The following is a 22,469-nucleotide window of genomic DNA, read 5'->3' on the forward strand; positions in this document are numbered from 1 at the left end:
TATGGATTCTTCTCAGCATGAAGCTGCTCGTTTCATCTGCATGTTGGAGGTTCTGATCTAATTCAGTCTGATTTCTACCAGCTGATGTTTCAACATCTGGACCAGAGCCCAGAGACACTTTTTATTTTAAATTTATTTACCTAAATTTAATTTTATGATTTCAATTTTTTAATTATTTTTATTTTTTATTTTTTTATTATTTTGTGGTGCATTTCCCTTTTTTTCGTTTGTTTTTCATTCTTTATTTTATTGTATTAAATTAATTTTATTTAGTTTATTTGTTGTTTATTTTCAGATTTTTCATTTTGATTTTATTTTTTCTGATTTAATTTAATTTTTTAATTTATTATTAATTTTGTTTTATCTTTTTATTGTTTGCTTTTTTATTTTATCTCAAATCTGATTTGTATTATTTACTTCTTATTTTATTTATGACCTTGTCGTTTTTTCTTGTTTTATTTTATTACTGTTTATTTTTTTAATTTTTTCTTTAATCTTTCTTTTTGGTTTTATTTGTATAATTTTTTTGTTTCTTTTTTTATTTATCTATCTTTTCAGTTTTATTTTTCATTTTTCTTGTTTTTTATTTACTCTTTTGTTTTATAAGAGATCAGTCTGCTTCTATGCCAGATCAGCTCAGACACTTGGTTTTACTGGTTTCAGACCAGTGAGAGCTGAACTGGTCCTTTCAGCCTCCTCCCTCCCTCCCTCCTCTTTGGATGAATTCCCAGTTCTCCCAGTTTGCGTCACTAACCTCCTCCTGTGGTTCCGGTTCAGGCGACCGATGATCCGATCAGTCCGGTGGACGGTCTGGAGTCGATGCTGCGACCCTTCAGTCTGGTGATTCCGTTCACGGTGCAGAAAGGAGAGATCACGGGTAAGAAGAACACCTTTATGAGGAACGTTATTCCTGTTCTTTAAGGTAAAGAACTGGTGTGATGCAGTAATGTGACTGTCATTAAACAGAGCTGGAGCTGGTTTCATATTTATGTCTGCAACGTGAATCTCAGATCTTGTGGCCCCTCAGGTTTATCTCAGGGACCCATTAGAGGCCCTGAACCTCAGATTTAGAACCACGGCAGAGTGTTAGTTTATTTATTCAGTGATGGTTTGAATCTAAATGTGGAAAATAAAATATGATGCCATGAAAAGTCTTTCTGTTGAACAAAACCTCAGAGCTGCGAGTAATTAAGCATCATTTGTGTTTAACGTTTATTTTTATTGTTTGTGTTTGTTTGTGTTTTGTTGTTGTTTGCATTTCATTGTTTTGTTTGTTTTTGTTGTTTCTGTTTGATTGTGTTTATTGTTTGTTTCATTGTTTGTGTTTTGCTGTTTTTGTGTGTTTATTTTATTGTTCATGTTTTGTTGTTTGTTTTTGTTTGTTTGTGTTAATTGCTTGTGATTTATTGTTTGTTTGTTTTGTGTTTATTTGTTTGTGTTTATTGTTTGTCCTCCAGGTGAAGTGCGAATGCCGTCCGGTCGAACAGCTCATCCTCACATCACTGACAACAAAGACGGAACCGTCACGGTGAAATATTCTCCGACTGAACGAGGTCTGCACGAGATGGACATCAAATATGATGGAAACCACATCCCAGGTAAACAAAAAACATCCAAATAAACAAACACATCCAGGGAGACCAACAGCTTCAGTTTGTGTATTCTGGGGGGGGGGCAGTAGAGTGTCATCAGCAAACAGTTGGACTTTAGGGTAAATCAGACTCTTTTCTGACCTGAAAAATGTCCCGTTTATGTGAAATGTTTTACTTTTAATGAAGTCACATCACATTAAATCAGAGGTTCTTCTGTGTGTTACAGGAAGTCCGCTGCAGTTCTACGTTGATGCCGTCAACAGCGGTCATGTGACAGCGTACGGACCCGGTCTGAGCCATGGAACCATGAACCGACCAGCGACGTTCACCATCGTCACTAAAGACGCCGGAGAAGGTATCAAACTCTCCAACTGTCCTGAATATAGACTGTTGATTAGAGGAGACTCAGTTCAGGCTCATTGAATAAATGTTAGCTGGTGCAACGCTTTAGCTAAAAAACTGTGTTTGATAGACTTTTAAAAGTCTTGCTTTAGAAAACAAACGAATGTTTCGTAGTTATATTTGGTCCGTCTCTCTGCAGGCGGTTTGTCTCTGGCTGTCGAAGGTCCGTCCAAAGCAGAAATCAACTGTAAAGACAACAAAGATGGAACCTGTACGGTGTCCTACCTGCCCACTGCACCTGGAGACTACAACATCATCGTCAAGTTTGATGACAAACACATCCCCGGCAGCCCGTTCACCGCCAAAATCACGGGTACGATGACTCACAGCGTGAAGTTCTTCTTTCTAGAACCGGACTTTGTTTATCCAGCTAGTTTTACTGAGAAGTACAAGCTTCTGTTAATTTAATCGGGTCTCACATATTCATAAAATAAGGATTATCTGCAGTTTATTAAACAAACCTGAACAGAAAACTGAAAATAAACCTCATCTGATTGGTCAGTATTTGTCCTGATATCAAACTGACAGAGTTCAGCATCTCTTCTTTAAACTTATTCCAGTAACACTCATTAAACACTTTCATGTTTTTGTAAATGCTTCTGCAAAGTAACATAAGCATTACATATACAGTACTTTATGCAGATGATACTCTGTTTTATCTTCATATGACGCCCCAAAATGCTAACTCATTTTTTGTACACTTAAATGTGGACAGTTTTTTATAGTACAGCTTTGCTTTCAGTGCCTTTTTCCAGTTATTTGTTTATACTCTGCTTAAAGTTAGTCAACTCATTTCTTTTTGCTAACCCCGAATCTGAAATTTGTCTTCGGTAGTCTCCACATTCCATGCTTTTTTTCTGTTTATTCACAAAACTGTACTAAATTGCTTTTTGTCATTATATTATTTTGTATTCTTGAACAGCATCACTTCATTTTTTTCACTAAAAGACCAAAAGTTGAGCCGGTTTTTCCTGTTTTGTCATGTTCGATCTCCAGGTGATGATTCCATGAGGACGTCGCAGCTCAACGTCGGCACGGCAACAGACGTGTCCTTAAAGATCACGGAAACAGACCTGAGCAGCCTGACAGCGACCATCAGAGCGCCGTCTGGAAACGAGGAACCCTGTCTGCTGAAGAGGCTTCCCAACAGGCACATCGGTTAGTTTCACTTTCACGATCAGCATCATACTTTGGTTGAGTTTGGACCAAATCGAACCTCCGTCTCAGGTTTTTCTGTTGCGCCCATCAGGCTGAAGACATTTTTAGGCTTGTTATTCAACAGCAGACATTATTCTATATCCCAATAGTTAACAATTCTCACCGTGATTAAGGCTCGGTTACATCAGTCAATATGTAAGACAGTATTTGTTTATCCTAGTAGACTCTCTATCTTGGGATTGTGAGCTCTGGATCGAATCCATGAACCTCAGAAGTCTCTGTCATGGTGCCCGTTGCTAGCTAAACTCCCACAATGCCCATCGCAATTGAATAATCGTAGTTCTAACATCAGTATTCTTTAGACGATCAATAAAACAATCAGTCAATCCAATGAATGTTCTGCAGTGAAGTTAACTAATAGTGACTTCATACAGACTGGAAAGGCAAAGTTCAGGACTTGGATCTGATCTGGGATTCGTGGGTCCTGACTTTATCTCATTTTCTTGTTTTGTGTCTTCTTTTTCTTCTTTTACATCTAATTTTCTTTGTCTCATTTGTGATTTTATGTCTTGTTATTGTTTTACGTCTCATTTGTCTTGTTTTGAATCTCCTTATTCTTGTTTTGTGTCTTGTCTTTTCTTATTTTTCATCTCCTTTTTCTTGTTTTATATCTCCTTTTTCTTGTATCATGTCTTGTTTTTCTTGCTTTGTTTTATTCAAAACAAGATAATTTTGAATGTCGTAATTCTTGTTTTGTGTCATTTTTCTTGTTTTGCATCTTATTTGTCTTGTTTTACGTCTCATTTTTCTTAGTTTACGTCTTGTTTATCTTGTTTTCCGTTTTGTTTTTCTTACTACTTGTCTGATTGTTCTTGTTTTATGTCTCATTTATTGTTTCTTGTGTCGTTTTTCTTGTTTTACATCAAATTTTTCTTCTTTTACATCTAATTTTTCTTGTTTTGTGTCTTGTTTGGATGGGAAGCCTTTGATTAAATTCTCCAAACAATCCAAAATTAGGCACCAGAATACGTTCTACTTGTCTGGTCATGTGTCTCCAGGAATCTCCTTCACACCAAAGGAAGTGGGCGAACACGTGGTCAGCGTGATGAAGAACGGCAAACACGTGACCAACAGTCCGTTTAAGATCATGGTGGGCCAGTCGGAGATCGGAGACGCCAGCAAGGTGAAGGTTTATGGCCAGGGCCTGGTAGAAGGACACACCTTCGAGGTGGCCGAGTTCATCGTGGACACCAGAAACGCTGGTGAGGATTCAGACCTTCATCACACCTGTAACCTGATGGATGTTTAGTCTTCTAACCGTTTATATGTGTTTGTTAGGGTATGGAGGTCTGGGTCTGTCCATCGAAGGTCCCAGTAAAGTGGACATTAACTGTGAGGACGTGGAGGACGGGACGTGTAAAGTTACCTACTGTCCAACAGAACCTGGAAACTACATCATCAACATCAAGTTTGCTGACCAACACGTTCCAGGTACGAACAGCAGCGATTGCAAGATTTATGTCATCAGAAAACATTCAAACGACATGTTTTTTTAGAGTTTAGAGATAAATTTGGAACTAAGGATTTCAAATTTGAAAGTGTTTTTCTTGTTTTACATCTCGTTTTTCCTGTTTTGTCTACTTTTTCTTGTTTTACGTCATTTATTTTAAGCGTCTGTTTTACATCTATTTTTTCTTGTTTTATGTCTTGTTTTTGTTGCTTTACATCTCTTCTATCTTGTTTTGAGTCTCGTTTTTCTTGTTTTATGTCTGATTTATCTTTTTACTTCTTTTGTCTTATTTCACATCTCATTTGTCAATTTCTGTCTTGCTTTTTCTATTTTGCATCTATTTGTTTCTTGTTTTTCATCTCATTTTTCCTGTTTTGTGTCTTCTTGCCACAGTTTGATGTTCTACGTATTTTTCAAATTTTGTCTTTGGCTCCCTTCTGTCATCTTAAATCTCATTATAGTTTTTTTTTCTGTAAATTTTCATCATGAATCATCACATCAAACGTGATGCTTTTAAGGGCTGTTGGAAACTGTAAAAATCTTACAATTCTTTCCGTTTTTACAGTCTCTGGCTGATGAATTGTGTGATTTTGGTGATTTCTGACCCGTGGATAAAAGTAGACAGCCTCGGCATTGTGTTTCTGGCTGTTGGACTCGTTTATCTTTCACTTTTCTGGTTAATTTTCATGATTTTTGTGCATTAACAGGAAGCCCGTTCACGGTGAAGGTGTTTGGTGAAGGCCGGATGAAGGAGAGCATCACCAGGAAGCGTCAGGCTCCGTCCATCGCCACCATCGGCAGCACCTGTGACCTCAGCCTCAAAATCCCAGGTGAGCTGTGACATCACTTCCTCCTCTACCTGTCTGTTTTGTCCTCCCTGCTTCCTCCTCTTCACCTCTTCTTCCTCCTCCTCCTCCTCCTCCTGCTTCTTTTCCGGTCTTAGGGAACTGGTTTCAGATGGTTTCAGCTCAGGAGCGTCTGACCCGGACCTTTACCCGAAGCAGCCACACCTACACCCGAACCGAGCGGACCGAGATCAGCAAGACCCGGGCCGGAGAGACCAAGAGGGAGGTCCGGGTGGAGGAGAGCACTCAGGTCGGAGGAGATCCGTTCAGGGACGTCTTTGGAGACTTCCTGGGTCGGGAGAGTCTGGGCGGGTTCAGTGGGATGCCGGCCGGCAGTCGACCGCCACTGCAGGACGGTGTGTTGGAGTGGATTCCTAACGAGTTAACCAGAGTGGTGCAGTGGTGTGGTGGTGGAAGAGTCTTGCTTTGTTCTTCTACCCCTGGAGTCATCTTAACACCCGCTAACTCAATCATTTCCTTCAGTGAAGCTCTAACCTGCCTGCTGTCCCTCAAACTGTTTGTCTTTAACATCGTTCTGATGTCAAAATGTCAGAAATTATCACGTTTTCATCTGTAAAAACATTATGGTGGGAGATGTAATTCACAGTTTGACCTGAGGGGGGCAGTGTTGTGTTACTGTTCCAACCAGGTCTTTTAATAAGTCAGTTCAGACAGAATTCCAGAAATGTGTCGCTCCATTGTCTCAGATTCTGCTCAGATTTTATTGATCTGTTTCTTTATTGGACCCAAAGCGAAGTTCTGTAAAATATTGTGGCTAAATTTTGAGAATTTTATGTTTTCAGAACTGTGAATTTTTGCATTTTAGCCTCCCACCAAATAGACAGAATAGTTTCCAGAAGATCATGATTGACTGAATCCAACAGAGGACAGACTTTGAAGTCTTGCACCCTGAATACGGAAAAGTGCAAAATTTTCAGTCGATGGTGGTGATAGGGATCCATGTTTCTATTTAAATCCAGTCTTTGGTTGACATTTCATCAACTTTTGAGGCTCTAACATCAGTCATCTGATGTGTTGGACGTTGGTGTTCATAGAGGTCTAGATGTTGGAGTTGGACGTGCAGTGTTATGAACTGCTTTTATGTCGTCTACGATAAGATCTAAGGGCAACACTGTGTGCTCATGACTGGTACCAAATAATTGTGGTCTATAAAGGACATAAAGAGAAGACTTTTTCCATCATCATAAAGGGTTGTTAACTTGCTTTTAAATAATTTAGAGTAAAATTTTGAGGAAAATTTCAAAAGTTGAGTTCTACAACCATTAGGCACTTTAAGTTCAAATATTTGTACAAACAGTAAAATAAAAAGAGGACCTTGAATTAATCCCTGAGGAACTCCAAACCTTATTTCAGTTAATTAATATAAGATCTGACAAACGTTGCTGAGAAACCTTCAGTTACAGAAAAAGAGGAACTGTGACTATTGAAGGCTCTAAAAGTCTTTTGTTTGTCCAGAATCAGCCTCAGTTCAACTCAGAACTCCTCATCTGTCCGTCCACCCTCCGCTAACAGACTACGTAACAGTGCAACTTTGTGCAACAACCACAAGCATGTGACTGAGATCAAAAATTAATGACTGACTCATTCGTCTGTGGACCAGAAAAGGTCTATTAAAGAGGCTTAATCAACTGATTTCTTGGAACATGCCCCATTAAAACCCATCTGACCGCTGACCCTGTTTCCGTCGTCTTCCTCCTCCCAGGTGAGGCAGGTAACCAGGAGATGACGGCTCAGGTGACGAGTCCTGGAGGGAAGACGGAGGACGCAGAGATCATCAAAGGGAGGACAGCACCTACAGTGTCAGGTTCATCCCTCAGGAGATGGGACCTCACACCGTCAACGTTAAGTATCGGGGCCAACATGTCCCTGGTTCCCCCTTCCAGTTCACCGTGGGACCGCTAGGTGAAGGAGGAGCCCACAAGGTCCGAGCCGGAGGAACCGGACTGGACCGGGGAGTGGCGGGAATCCCAGGTATGCTGGAGAGTTTGGTGTAGTCCTCCTTGTCTTCATCATTTCTGCCTTTTGTTTGTTTTCCATCCTCTCATTTCTTTGTACCTTCTTCCTCATTGTTTTGATAGAAATGTTCAGTTTTAGACAGATTTTAGCCTTTTGGTTTCTCTTCAAGTTGTGTACTCTGTTCTTTGTTACGTCCTCATACGTATGTCCTAAAACCAATTTTTTTTTAGAAGAGCTCATTAGAGTCCCTTACATCTCAGTCTGATAGTCAGCGCAGTTCAAACTTTGGTCAAAGGCGCCACCAGAAAATCTGTGAGGTGTTGTATTTGATTGTGGGCCAGAATACTTCAGAATCCAACCAGATGTAGTCGGACAACTGGGCATCTTTGGTAAACTACATTTGACGTACTGTGTATTTGAACACACAAAATTTTTATTGTGTACTATATAGTGAGGACATTGGATTGCAGCCAAAGTCCTGGATGTTCTTGACGTTGTACTTCACTTGAGTTGAGTTTTCTTGTAGGCGGCCTCTAGTGGTCACTGGAGGAACTGCAGCTTTGCAGGTTCACTATAATAAACCTGACTGTTGTCTTCAGCTGAGTTTAGTATCTGGACCAGAGAAGCCGGAGCTGGAGGTTTGTCCATCGCCGTGGAAGGACCCAGCAAGGCCGAGATCACCTTCGAGGACCGGAAGGACGGATCCTGTGGAGCTTCCTACGTGGTTCAGGAACCTGGTAAGACTCCAACACAGATCAGGTTTTTGACTTATGTGTTTAAACCATGGAGGATGAAAGGTCTCCTTAAATTCTGGTCATTTAATTCCAGGATCTGTCTGTAGTAAATAAAGATCTGCTTCAGAAGCTGCCTGAGAATCAGTTTGTTTTTAGTTTCTCCAGTTTTACAGTGATCACTTCTGCTGGAAAACTACAACTGATCCAGCAATGATGAATAAAGTTATAATATTTTATAATTTGTAATTCTTCTGTCCAGGTGATTATGAAGTTTCCATTAAATTCAACGATGAACACATCCCAGACTCGCCCTTCTTAGTCCCCGTCGCCACTCTGTCGGACGACGCTCGCCGCCTCACCATCACCAGCCTGCAGGTGAGAAAACACCATTAGAACTTGCTTTAAATGTAAATAAATCAGCTGAATCTTCACATAACAAACCCTCTTATGTGTTGGTGCCATATTAAAGGTGACGGATTTATTATTAGTGTGTGAAGGACAGTGCTATTCTGAGGATTATATTCTGTCTTCATGTGCCTGTTCTAACTGCAGCTTTCTATATTTAACTGTCTCTACTTAAAGAAGATTGTTCAGGTTATTTACCAGGTTATAAATCTGTTAGTGTTCCTGGAAGAAGCTGGACATCAGAGTAAATCAGATAATTCCTATATTTGTGTTCTTTATCCTCCTGGTTCTTCTTCAGGAAATGGGTCTGAAAGTGGGTCAGGAAGCTTCTTTTGCTGTTCAGCTGAACGGCGCCAGAGGGCTGATTGATGCTAAGATCCACACACCGTCCGGAGCCATAGAGGAGTGTTATATCACCGAGCTGGACAGCGGTAAGAACCAGCAACCATCTTCAGAATGAGTTTATGCTAAAACAAAGCAGTAATATCAGCCTCAGTTACGGATTGAGTTTGTAAAAGAGTGTCTGGAGTTCCACAAGGTTCAAATCTGGGTCCAGTACTATTTCACAACCCATTCAAAAGGAAAAATCACATATGGAGAACCACAAGGTTCAAGTCTGGGCCCACTGCTTTTGAGTTTTTCATGCTTACACCACATTATCTAGAACCAACTAAATTCCAACTGTTATATTCATTATTGATTTATTGGTTTGAGTAATTATTTTGTAACTTTATAATTAGTTTTTTTTTCATGGCCAGGTCTCTGTTGAAAAAGAAATGTAATCCTTGTGGGTTTCCCTGACTAAAGATTAAGTAAATAAATTTATAACGGAAATAACCATTAGTGGCAGCCCTGGTGTTGTCATTAATAAATACAATATTAATATTTGCTGCTATGCAGATGACACCCTGCTTTACACAGCTGTAGATCCTGATGACTGGAAATCACGTCAGTTTTTAGATTTATTTTTTGGAAGTTTGTGGAAAGAAAGCATGTAAAAATTTACATTAAATGCCACACATGCCAAAAAACCACAATACCTGTCAAAATAGTCCCTGTATGATTTTATTTGCATGTCCTTCGGCTTTAGTTTTAGTGTATTGTCGTCTCATGTCTGTTGAGTTTTTACCATTTTTTTCCTGTAACCTTTAAACAGCTTCTCTTCCTAAAAGAAATTTATATCCAAAGCGTTTTTCCGTTTAAATAAAGGTTAATTAAATAAATTTAGTGGAAATAATCATTTTTTACAGCTCTAATGATATTATCTCTGAATAACTTCTTATTATTGACCTATATGCAGACGACACCATGCTTTACATAAGTGTATTTTGATCATCTGAATCCTCCTCACAGCCTTGAAAACTGAAGCTGTCATCTAATTTAAAACAACCAATTTACAGGAAAGAAACAAACATTTTCTAACTAAAAAACTAAGAATGAAACTTCAAAAAGGGTTAAAGAAAATTATTTTGACAAAACAGTTCAAGTGAGAAATCTGCCTGAAAACTCTGGTCAGTTGTAAAATGGAATAAACATGCTGCCCTGTAGTTAGAACTTTCTGAGGAACATCTGTTGAGGACATTGTTGAAGGTAAAGACTGTGAACGTGGACCCTTGTGTTTCTACAGATCAGCATGCCATCAGGTTCATCCCAAGGGAAAACGGCATTCACTCTATAGACGTTCGTTTCAACGGCAGCCACGTTCCCGGCAGCCCCTTCAAGATCCGAGTGGGAGAACCGGGTCAGGTGGGAGATCCAGGGATGGTGTCTGCCTTTGGACCGGGCCTGGAGGAGGAACCACAGGTATCGACAAACCCTCACGTCAAAGCCCTGAATCCGAACGTTAAGATGGTTTTAATGGTTCTGTGCTGTTGTTCAGGTGTGCCGTCCGAGTTCATCGTGAACACTTGTAACGCCGGTTCTGGAGCTCTGTCAGTGACCATCGACGGCCCGTCCAAAGTGAAGATGGACTGTCAGGAGTGTCCTGAAGGCTACAAAGTGTCCTACACACCGATGGCTCCTGGAAACTACCTGATCTCCATCAAATATGGAGGACCTCAGCACATTGTAGGAAGCCCCTTTAAGGCCAAAGTCTCAGGTGGGTTGTTGGACCACAGAACCGGGTCAGTCGGATTAAAACATTATCATTACTTTCCTTCATCAGCCCTCTAAATCAATGAAATTTTTTTTCTTCATAGTTTTACTTTAACATTTTGTCTTTGCAGCTGCCATCTTCTACAACCATCATCTCCTCAGAACTCCAAATGTTTTAAACAATGTTTTTTCTCAGTTTCAGAGTATCTTGAACCATCTAATCTGCCAGCAGGTTCGAAAGTCAAGTTTGTCTTTAAAATGTCACCAAAACGGCACAATTTATTTGCCTGAAACTCAAAAAGAATTGTTGTATTTCCAGGTTTTTGACAATCCATGAACTAAATATCTGTTTTTTTTACACTTCTTTGAGGAAAATGAATCGAATCTAAGCTTAAAATCAAAATCATATTTCTCCAAAAAATAACCAGATTCTGTCAAAACCAAAGACTTCCTCCAAAATGAGTTTACAGTGATGAATAATGTGTCCGTTCAGAGGTTTAAATGTAATAACTTCCATTGACTTGTCTCTTTAAACCTCCTGCAGGTCCTCGCCTGTCTGGAGGTCACAGTTTACACGAAACATCGTCGGTTCTCGTGGAAACCGTCACCAAGTCGTCGTCATCGTCGATGGGGGGAGCTTTCGCCTCCTTTACCTAAATTTCTCCTCAGATGCCAGTAAAGTCGTCTCCAGAGGTCTCCGGATTATCGAAGGCCTTCGTCGGTCAGAAGAACACGTTTACGGTTGACTGCAGCAAAGCAGGGTGAGCATGGATGTCAACGGTTTGTTGTGCTCTATCACCTGCTGATGTTTCTGGTAACTGGTAATCCTTGGGATTTCCCTGTCTAAATGAGGTTAAGTAAATAAATTTACAGCAGAAATAATCATTTAGTAGCAGACCTGGTGTTATCGTCAATAAATGCAATATTATTAATATTTGGCGCTATGCAGACGACACCCTGTTTACATTACTGTACATTCTGTATCGTTCTGAATCCCTTTTAGAGTCTTGAAAGCTGAAACTGACATCTGTAGGCGACCCAGGATTGAAATCCAGTAATTTAGAATAAAGGGACAAACGTATATAACAAACAGTTTGATTCTTTTTTCCATGTCTTTCAGCAACTTTGATGTGAATGTTCTGCATGGTTACTTCTGTTTGTTTTATCGCCTGCTGATGTTTCTGGTTTTCGGTCTGCAGGAACCAACATGCTGATGGTCGGCGTCCACGGACCGAAGACGCCCTGCGAGGAGGTCTACGTCAAACACATGGGCAGCAGGATGTACAACTGTGACGTACACGGTGAAGGAACAGGGCAGCTACATCCTGATCGTGAAGTGGGCGACGGAGAACGTTCCCGGAAGTCCTTTCCACGTCACTGTGCCTTAAAACTGAACTCTTCACGTCCTCCGTGATGCACTGGAGACGTTCTTTGTTCTGGGACAGTTTTTCACACTCGGTGCCAAAGTTCTCATGTTCATCGTCCCGGTTCTTCTTTGTCTTCTGCAGATTCAGTCCTGAAACTGAACTCTGATGTCCTCACAGCAGCTTTTATAAACAGCATTTTAAAATGAAATGAATTAACTCGGGTTGAGTCACTGCTCAGTGTCTGGTGTATTAAAGTTATTCACAGGATTTGTTTTTGGAAAGTTAAAGGGTCATTCTGGTTCATTTTAGTCAGCTGTGTTTCCATTAGTCAGTCTGTCTCTGTTCACTGTTCAGGGACACAAATGGAGCTGCAGCTTCAAAAAACAGATTGTACATGAATCAAGTTAGTTCAGTTTGACAGGTTTTTTTCTGTGCGTGGCGACAAAACAACCAACAAAACAAAACACAAACTGATAGCGACACAATCCATGACAGAATCAGTGAATGTTAACGACGACTGCAAACAGCAACAGGTAACGGTTGTCTGGAAAGGTGACTAAAAGTGACTGATGATGCAAAGAAACAAACTGAAAATGGTGAATAAAAACAGCACGAGAAAATGGCAGAACTGCATCTGGAAACGGAAGATAATTTGTAGCTGTAATGGACAGGAAAACAGCAACTAAAAATGACAAAAGACTGAACAATGGAAATTAGTGACTAAAAACAAACAGTGGTTGAAATCGACAGCAGGGATTTGATATTTTTTGTAATTTTCAGGTTCACCCTAAGACTCAACAGACCCACTGATGGAAAACACAACAGGATGAAACAAAGATTATTTTATCACCATAAATGTAGAAATTTACTGCTTCAGACAATCGACCTTTCATCCAATCAAGGCTCAGCAGACGTTTGTACCAGAACCCTTCAGGAACCTTTGGGATGTTTCAAACCTGTGGATTAGAATCTCGGTGTTTTGATTTAAACAGAAGCAGATCAGATCAAGCTGTGATTTTATTTATTCTCCTCCTGATTTTCTTTGACAGAAAATGGTCTTATTGTGAAAGAAGCCGGCGAAGAACTTGACCTTCTTCCTGGATTCTTTGGAGAAAAGTCGACGTGACGCTTTAGCTTTTGTTGTTTTGTACCACAGGAAGCCGTGCAGTGGAGTTTAACGTGTGAATGTTGGAACACGACATTACAGAGTGACTTTTCTAGTGTTTCTATGAGTGAATAAAGTTTGATATGTAACCAACAGTCAGATTGTGCAGGCATAATGAACACATCTCTGAAATAATAAAGAAGCTGATGATGTCTCATTCAGAAACACTGGAGCTGGTGGCGCCTCCTGCAGGACAAAGACCTCATTACAGACAATAATATTATTATTATTGTTCATAATAGTAATAATGATGAAAATAAGAATTTTATAATAAAATAATACAAATATGAATGATTATTATTACAATAGAAATATAATCATTGTTATTTTTTATTAAATGTCCTGATGAAAATGCTAATAACTATAATAATCATAATTACAAATAATAATGAATTTTATTATTAGTTCTTATTTTCAGAATTAGTATTATTTGCAATAATTACTATTATTACTACAATAAAATAAGAATAATAATAATACATATATCATGAATCAGTGAGTATAAAAACACGTTTCTCCTTGTGTTAATTCTTAAGCTAAATGATCTTAAAATAATAAAATCAGAAATGATACTGAACCTGAAATATAAATTAGAAATCCATCAGCTGCATATTTCTGAGACTAAACTGTGTTTATGAATATGTTAATATATTTAAAACAATGCAGATGTATTAGTAGCTAAATTTATATAATTATGGATATAAATATCCATAATTAAATGTTGACCTTCACATCTATAGATATACAGTAATTTTTCATAACAAAAACTAAATTTCTAGCCTGAATGTGTGAATTTTGTCTTATTTAATGTTGAATGAAGGATTATATTATGAAGGATACTAAATATACGAATATAGAAATAGATTTTTCTATTTAAGTGATCAGGATGAATCAAATACAGGAATAAACAAAAAAATTGTCTTACCGTTCCCAGGATATATGCCTCAATTAAGTGTCCAAAAGTGTCCTCAATCGTCACCCAGAAGGGTCCTGTGTTCCCAAAAGTGTCCTGATGTTCCCCCCAAAATGTTCTTATGTTCCCTAAATGTTCTCTCATGTTCCCACAACTGCCCTGGCGTTCTCCAAATGTCATCACTTTCTCAAATTCTCCACCATGTCCTAAAACGTCTCAAGCTTCCAAATTTAGTTGAAATATTTCACAGAACATGTTTCCAGAGGGAGTTTGTGCTTAAATATTACTGCAGTTTTTAACTTTTAATGAAGTGATGCAGCTGAGGCAGAGACCAGCAGGACGGCAGCGGATGACCAGGCGGTAGAATGAAAGAGCAGCAAAGAAAAACTCTGAAACAGGAAACAGACTTTAAACAGGAAGAATTCCTCTGAGGTCAAACTGACTTTTTTATTTGAAATCACAGAGATTCTTTGATGTTTAGCTCAAGTAAATTATTCATCAGCTGATCTCACCTTAGTGGACTGCAGGAGAAAAGGAAGAAGAAGAACTTTAATTGATTTAATGAAATCCTGCAGACTGTCCTTGATTGGAAGTTTAATAAAATACCAAGAAAATCCTTGAGGACATTCTGGGAATCCTGGAACATTTCTTGGGAAACACGAAACATTCTGGAGAAGTGAAGGAAATTTTGAGAATCTTCAGATAGTTTTAGGAATGTGGTATCTTTTCTTGGACATAACTTCAGTTTGGAGACCACAAAGGACCCGTTGGGAAGGATGGGGACCTTTGTTGGAACATCTGAACATACGGAGACGTATGTGACGACATTTGGGAACCTGAGGGCATTTCTGGAACTGAAGATATTTATAGGAACATCAAGAACCCTTCTGATAACGTGAGGAAACTTTAAGGAAAATGAGGACATTTGGGAACAGAAGCGCATTATAGGAAACTGAAGACGATGGGAAAATGTGGAACATATTTGGGAACATGAGGACAATTTCAAGAACAGAGGAAATTTTGGAATTGAGATGTTTTTGGGAACGTAAAAATCTCAGGAACGTGACTAAAGTTTGGGAACTTAAACATTTTTTTGGGACATGAGGAAAATTTGAGAACATGATGACATTTTGGGGAACATGAGGGCAGTTTGAACATTGGGCATTTTAAAACAAAGGACAATTTTAAAGCTAAAATTTTGGGAATGTTACATTTTTTGGGAACTATGGGGAGAATTTATGGGAACATAAGAACATTATTACATGCTATGACATTTGTGGAGAATGAGACATTTTTTGGGAGGTGAGAACAATCTTGGGATTGCAAGAACACTTTTGGAAGAATCAAGACAATTTGGGAACATAAAAAACATTCTAGGAACGTGTCTAAAGTTGGAACTTTAAGACATTTGGGAACATGAGGAGAATTTCAGAATGTGATGACAATTTGGAGAGCATAAGGTCAGTTTAGGGAACATAGGACACTTTGGGAGCATGGGGAAACATTGGTAACAGAACAATTTGGGAAAATGACAACTTTTTTAATGTGAGGATTTTTGTGGAAAATGAAACATTATAGGGAACTTGAAAACATTTGTGGAACATGAGAACACTTTTGAGAAGGTAGGGAAATGTTGGACAGAACGATGTAGAACCCTTGTTTTTAAATGTGTACATTAGTGGAGAACATCAGGGCAGTTTTGGGAACATAAGAACATTTTGGGGGAACATGGGGCCATTTTAGAGAACGTGAGGAAACATTGGTCTAGCAGAACAATCTGGGAACATTTTAAATGATAAGAATTATTTCTGGGAACACTTTGGGAACGTTTTCTGATCCTGGACATTGTGACGGATTGTAAGTTGTTTCTGGTCCTGGTTTCTGTCTTTCTGGTTCTGGTTTTCCTGGTCCTGGTTCTGTCCTGGGGCCGGATGCACCCCGTTGACCCCGGGTCCCCACATCGTCACCGGGACCGGTCGGAGTGGTGTCGGTCCACCTTAATCCGTCGCCGCCTGCGCCACGTGACCGTATTCCTGGAAAGTTTCCTGGAAATGCTGCCTTTGTGTTTACGGTGATCCGGCGGTGATCCGGTTCTCTGTGGACTCGGAGCCGCGGCTCGGCGGCAGACGGACGGACGGACGGATCGGTGCCTTAACAGAGTCGCGTGTTAACGGGAGCCGGTCGGTGCTTCGAGGCTGGGGATTCGGTGCTCAGATCGCCATTAGAGAGCCGAGGGGAGCGGAGCGGGGATTGGACGGGTACCGGAGCCCTCTGCGGGTCTGACATGTCGGATGTTACCGAAGCTCAGGTGGGTCAGAACCGGTCCGAGGTCCGGTAAACACTGCTGGCGAATCAAAACTTTGAATGTTTCCTTTTATTCTGATTGTGGAGAAAAGACTTCTTAAAATAACATTCCCAGGATTTCATCTTTAATCTTTTAAAAAACAAACAAAACTATGAAGTTCTGATTTGATCTAAAAAACGGAGAATAATTCTGCTCTAAATTCAGGTATTTTTTATCCTTATTTTTATTTCTTGCTTTAAAATAAAATCTAAATTCCAGGCTTCAGTTTGTCTCTAATTCAGATTTCTTCAGTTTTTCTTGTTTTCTGGATTTATTTTATATAAATCCACATTTTAACGAAGAAACATGAGAATAAAAACAACCAAAGCCTTAGATTATCCTGAAAATTGGTGAAAAACAGCAACAAAGTTATTTTTAAAAATCCTCTAAATCCAGATTTTATCAGTTTGAGTTTATAAATGTGAAGAGAACAACCTGTCCTTTAAGGTCAGACTTTAAAACACAGATTTATTCTCCAGGAAACAGAGAATAGCTGGAATTTTAACGAGAATTTGGTTTAAAGCGACCAGTTTCTCTATTTTTCTGAAAGAAAACCTATTTATTTTTTAAAACCTGCTATAATTTAAGGAGTTTCTTGAACCTTAAACGACAGATTCTTCCCTCTGACAGATTAATAGTTGGATCAAATACCTAGAAAACTTGTATTTTTAATAGAATTTGGCTGGAAAAAGTGAGTTTTTACTGTTTATTGTTGAAAATTTGCCACTTATAGGTATGAATTGTCTAATTTAGGACCTTAAAGGACAATTTATTCACCAAAAACCCATCTAGGAAACATAGAAGTGCAGGAATTCTGACTATAGTTTGGTTTAAAATAACCAATTTCTCTATTTAACGCAAGAAAATCTATTTATTTTCAATAATCACTATAATTAAAGGAGTTTCTTGAACCTTAAACGACAAATTCTTCCCTCTGACATGTTAATAGTTGTGCTAAATACCTAGAAAACTTAGATTTGCAAGATTTTTATGAGAATTTAGCTGAAAAAAGTGAATTTTTTACTGTTTATTCTTGGAAAGTCTGTCAGCTTTAGGTCAAATAAACCACAAAACACCAGTAGTTGGTTTAATCAGTAGAAGATCGATGCTAACGGATGTTTTCTGTTGAATTTTTTTTTTTAGAACGTAGGAGTTCTGGGCTGCGGAAAAACTAAACAATGAGCTCATTTTGGGAGAAATCTCCTCCAGAATGTCTTTTTTTCTGTTCAGAATCTGGAATATTTCAGTTCAAAACTCCAGTTCTTCCGTGTTTTAGAACCTGAAAACTGCTGTTTACCTTTAAATTCCTGTTAAATAAACGAGCAAAAACTAGCTGGAAGCGTTTAAACTCAACTTATGACTAATTTTAGGACCTTAAGGACAGATTGTTCTTCTGAAAACCTTCCAGGAAAAGAGGAAATGCAGGATTTGCAAATCTAGTGTGGTTTAAAGTGATCAGTTATCTGTTTTACTGGAAGAAAATCGGTTCATTTTCAATAATTGCTGTAATTAAAACAGTTTCTTGTGACCCAGATTAAGGTCCTAACTTAGACGGCTCTGATGATGGCATTTATTTACCTGAAACTAACAGATTTTCCAACCATACACAGTAAAAACTCACTTTTCCGCCAAATTCTATTAAAAAATTCTTGCAGATTTAAGTTTTCTAGTTATTTAGCACAATTATTAACGTGTCCAGAGGGAAGAATCTGTTGTTTAAGGTTCAAGAAAACTCTTCTAATTATAGTAATTATTGAGAATAAAACAGATTTTATTGAGCTAAAATACAGAAACTGGTCACTTTAAACCAAACTGTAGTCAAAATTCCTGCATTTCTGTTTCCTAGAAGGTTTTCTGCGAGAACAATCCATCCTTTTAGCTCCGAAATTCGACTCACAAGAAACAACTTATCTGACCGCGTTATTAAAATAAATAGATTTTCTTGCACTAAAATGGAGAAAACCGGTTCGTTTAAACCAAACTCTGTTCAGAATTATTATAAACCACTTCCTTCTCGTGAATCAGTTTTTCTGCTTGAAACTTTAATTTTCCTCCAGGTCTCTGTCGTTTTTTCTGAATATTTACAGATGGAGGAGAGTTTTTGGACCAAATTCAACCCGATCTGAGTGATTCTGGTCAGAAATCAAAAACATTTTAACCACAAATGTTCCCTTCTTTTATTAAAAAAGCACAAATAAAACTGAGGTTGCAGTATTTAGTCTAAATATATTCAGACACAAACAGGAACAAAAACCTGAAAATTGCCTCCTGACTGGCGTTTAGTGTCTTAATCAGCCTTAAATTAGGTCATTTTTGAATGGAGAAAAAGAGGCCTTTTTTCCACTTAGATTCCTTCAAATGCTCCAAACATCCCATTCTTGCTTCTGAGTAAATCATTGTTGCAGAATTTAAGGTTTAATCTGCTGATTTTGTAAAAACTCAGAGTTCTCTTCTGTTCAGGTTTATTTTTAGCTTGGGAACAATTTGTCCTTAAATTAGGTCATTTTGAATAGAGTCTGTAATGAGAGGAACAGGAGAGGCTTTCTTTGACAAACCTCCCTACGAATACTTTAATAGTGAAAAGTAATTCTTCTTTTCACTGAAAGTGCATTAAAGTGTTTGATTTGTTGTTTATTTTCCGTATTTAGTTTTTTAAAGGTCAAATTGAGCAACCTGAGACCGTTTAGCGTCTTAGCTGGAGTCTTAAATTAGCTCATTTTAAAATGAGTCTGGTGAGAGAAAAGGGGCATTTTTCCCCAGTAATAATTCCTTCAAAATGCTCCCAACATCCAAATTTTTTGCTGCTGAGTTTGCAGAATTTAAGAGGCGACTTTTGCTGATTTGTAAAAACTCGGAATTTCTCCTCTATCAGGTTTATTTTAGTTTGGAAACAATTTGCTTTTAATTTAGGTAATTTTTGAATGGAGTCCGTTATGAGAAGAAGAAGCTTTTCTTTTACAAATGTCCTTAAAATTACTCTCAATAGTAGAAATTTTATTAATAATTCTCATTTTCATTGAATCGGTGTTCAAAGATTTGACGTGCTGTTTATTGTCTTGATTGTGTTTTTTAAAGCTCAAACTGAGCCACCTGACAGCGTTTAGCGTCTTAGCTGGAATCTGAAATCAATGGAGTCCAGTGTGAGAAAAACGGGCTTTCTCTTCCTCTGTTTTTATTGCCTCTCTTTGGTAACTGCTGCCATTGAATCAGACTGGACTCATGTCTGAGCAGCGGGCCTGAAGCCCGGACCGGTTCCAATGACCTGCCAGTCCTCCGAGTCCACGGACACCATCGAGGACAGACGAGCCGACAACACCTCTGCTGTGGACGAGAGCCGGGTGGCCCTCGCCATGAAGGACCTCAGGAACACCGGTCAGTCTCCTAGAAACCTGCCTGGTTCTGGTAGCCTCCAGATGAGCAGAACAGCTGGAGGCTCTGTGTGTTTTGGCAGATAAAGAGGATTTAAAAATACGTCAAATTAAAGCTTTCTGCCTCGTAAATCAGACTTCAGACGATGCTTCCCTCTACCGAACTGCAGAAACAGAAGTTTGGATGAAAACAAGCAGAACCAGAGCTGAAGAAAATGTTTTCTGTTACGTTCAAACGGCAGAATTCACATCTGGTTGATGCAAGAAACAATCAGGAAGTTTGACATTAGCTGCTACGCTGGCCTAATCAAGCTAATGTAAGCTGCTACATTAGCTTTAGCAGGCAACTGTTTGCCACTACATTAGCCTAATAAGCTATTATAAGCTGCAACTTTAGCATTAAACATGATCATGACTAACAACATAAACTTTATCTCCTACTAATTTAAACAACTATGCTAGCCCAAGCAAAAAAGCTTAGCATATAGATACATACGACAGATAGATAGATACTTTATTAAGCTGTAGCCTAAACAAAATAATGTCAGCTTAAATTGGTCAAAGCAAGATTAACTTAGCTTCTTCATTAATCTAAATGTTAGCCTAATATAAGACAATGTTGTTGTACCACTAGTTTAAACAAGATAATGATAGCTGCTATATTAGCCGAACAAGCTAATGTAATCTGCTTATGTCAGCCTAAACAAGCTAATGTTAGCTGCTACATTAGCCGTCGAAAAATTAATGTAATCTGCTTGTTAGTCTAATCAAGATAATGTTTTTTGCTTACACACTAGCTTAATAAAGAAATGTTAGTCGCCGACCAGTAGCCTAAACAAGCTAAGCTAACAGTCTCCATGCTAACAGTCCGTAAAACTTAAGTATGTAATCTAACAGTCTGTATGCTAACATTGTGTAAGGTCTGTAAGTTTGCAATCCTGTAACTAACTGTCTGAATGCTAACATCTTGTAGCTATTATGTCTTTAAGCTTGCTGTCTGAAAGCTAACATCTTGCAAGCTTGCTGTCTGAAAGCTAACATCTTGTAAGCTAACTACTACTACTACTTACTATGGCAGCCTCAGCCGGGCTCCAACATGGATCCTCCAGACATGTGGCCAGCTCCCCCTTCACTCTCAATTCCAGTATCTCTCTTCAATTATATCGATGTAATTTTCTTCTCCGCCCTCTTGTCTTATTCCCATGCATTGGTGCCCAAGGTCACTGGCAGGTAATTCCTTGTGACAAAAGCAATGCCCTGCTAGCTGTATTCTCCGACCAGCCACCGTGTCTCCAACTTTGTTCATTCCCTTATATAGCTCGCTGTTCATCACGCAATAAAAACCACTTTATATCGAAACTGCCCTCAAATATAGGTGTAGCTAACTGTCTTTAAGCTAGCTGTCTCGAAAGCTATATCTTGTAAGCTAGCTGTCTGTAAGCTAACTGTCTCTAAGCTAACTCTCTGTAAGCTAACAGTCTGTAAACTAACAGTGTAATTGATGCGTACCGGTGTGTTCCGGTTGTTCTGACACTGACTCTGGTGTCCATTTTGGTGACAGTGTTGGTACTGGGGGAGTCTGACCGCAACGAAGCCAAGAGATCCTGCAGGACGCCTCGGACGGGAACTCTTCCCTGGTGCGGGACCAGCTCCCAAGCCAGGACTACCTGTCCCAATCTCGGCTCTATGACGTTCTGGCGGGACCACCAAACTCTGCGCGTATCGGAGTACAAAACATGGGCAAGTTCAAGTCTGGTGAGCTCGTGTGGGTTACTGGTGAAGCCGGCGGCTGAAGCAGTTTGACAGCGTGGTCCGCCTGGTGGAGCACTACTTCCAGCTGTCCAGGACCAGCGACAAGGCGGCGGCGACGAACTCTTGACTCTGTGTGCAGCAGCGCCCAACGGCACAGTGCAGCTGCTGCCACCAAACCGGTTTATACCGCCACACCGTCGCTGCAGCACCTAAGTCGCAATCGCCATCAACCGCAGGACACGGCGGGTTCAGGACCTGCCGCTGCCCAACAGACTGAAGGACTTACCTGACGGACTATGGCCTACAACGTGTAGCTGGGGGGCAGAGCCACGCCCATGTGACCACTGACCAATCCCAGCACGCCCTGGACAAACAGGAAGTAGCATCCAGTCGATCTTCGTCTCTTCTGTTACAAGTGATGCAAAGTTACTGAAGTCGCATGACCTCCACACACAGGTACACATGTAACCAGAGTTCTGAAAGTCCTGATCATTGATAGGGGATCCATTACCAGTCACTTCAGACCAATACCGATCCCCGTTGCTAATCATCGTCCATAGCAACAGATTCGTCTTTAACCAAAAGTTTAAATCAAACCGATATTCACATTATTGATAAATCGTCTCCTCTGTAGAACTGTGAAAAATGTTGCAGCTATTGTCGTCGTATTTTATCAGAATGATTATTGATTAATTATCAGTCGATCAGCTGTTGCTGAATTTAACAGACGTTTCACATTTGCACTGAAATGAAAGGAGGCTGTTGAGAAGAATGTGGAAGATTAGCCTAGCATTAGCCTAAAACATTATATCATTAGCGTAAACAAGATAGCATTAGCCTGAA

The 22,469-nt window shown here is 39.3% G+C and overlaps 3 protein-coding genes across 3 annotated transcripts in view; all 3 read left to right on the top strand.

Annotated features, from left to right (window-relative positions):
* LOC110960368 (filamin-C) overlaps positions 1-8,214 on the top strand; it is a 58,007-nt gene extending 49,793 nt beyond the window's left edge. Inside the window, exons 34-44 of the mRNA XM_051951129.1 lie at positions 778-877; positions 1,458-1,598; positions 1,819-1,947; positions 2,134-2,307; positions 2,991-3,152; positions 4,211-4,414; positions 4,491-4,643; positions 5,370-5,492; positions 5,606-5,863; positions 7,231-7,499; positions 8,084-8,214. Of these exons, the coding sequence (XP_051807089.1) occupies positions 778-877; positions 1,458-1,598; positions 1,819-1,947; positions 2,134-2,307; positions 2,991-3,152; positions 4,211-4,414; positions 4,491-4,643; positions 5,370-5,492; positions 5,606-5,863; positions 7,231-7,430 (1,644 nt within the window). The 3' untranslated portion in view covers positions 7,431-7,499; positions 8,084-8,214. The remainder of the gene's footprint in view (positions 1-777; positions 878-1,457; positions 1,599-1,818; positions 1,948-2,133; positions 2,308-2,990; positions 3,153-4,210; positions 4,415-4,490; positions 4,644-5,369; positions 5,493-5,605; positions 5,864-7,230; positions 7,500-8,083) is intronic.
* On the top strand, positions 7,502-16,445 carry LOC127533483 (filamin-C-like). The gene is given in 12 exon segments (XM_051946560.1): positions 7,502-7,511; positions 8,084-8,221; positions 8,478-8,593; positions 8,922-9,064; positions 10,251-10,426; positions 10,503-10,721; positions 11,262-11,371; positions 11,374-11,412; positions 11,414-11,478; positions 11,838-11,863; positions 11,917-12,018; positions 16,204-16,445. Coding segments are annotated over 12 exon segments (1,386 nt in total).
* Positions 16,334-22,469, top strand: socs2 (suppressor of cytokine signaling 2). The gene is given in 9 exon segments (XM_022207587.2): positions 16,334-16,470; positions 19,717-19,878; positions 21,437-21,464; positions 21,466-21,646; positions 21,649-21,744; positions 21,747-21,792; positions 21,795-21,844; positions 21,846-21,908; positions 21,910-22,469. Coding segments are annotated over 8 exon segments (729 nt in total). The 5' UTR covers positions 16,334-16,470; positions 19,717-19,763; the 3' UTR covers positions 22,060-22,469.

The sequence above is a fragment of the Acanthochromis polyacanthus genome, chromosome 1, assembly GCF_021347895.1.
Source record: "Acanthochromis polyacanthus isolate Apoly-LR-REF ecotype Palm Island chromosome 1, KAUST_Apoly_ChrSc, whole genome shotgun sequence".
In the NCBI taxonomy this organism is placed as follows: Eukaryota; Metazoa; Chordata; class Actinopteri; family Pomacentridae; genus Acanthochromis; species Acanthochromis polyacanthus.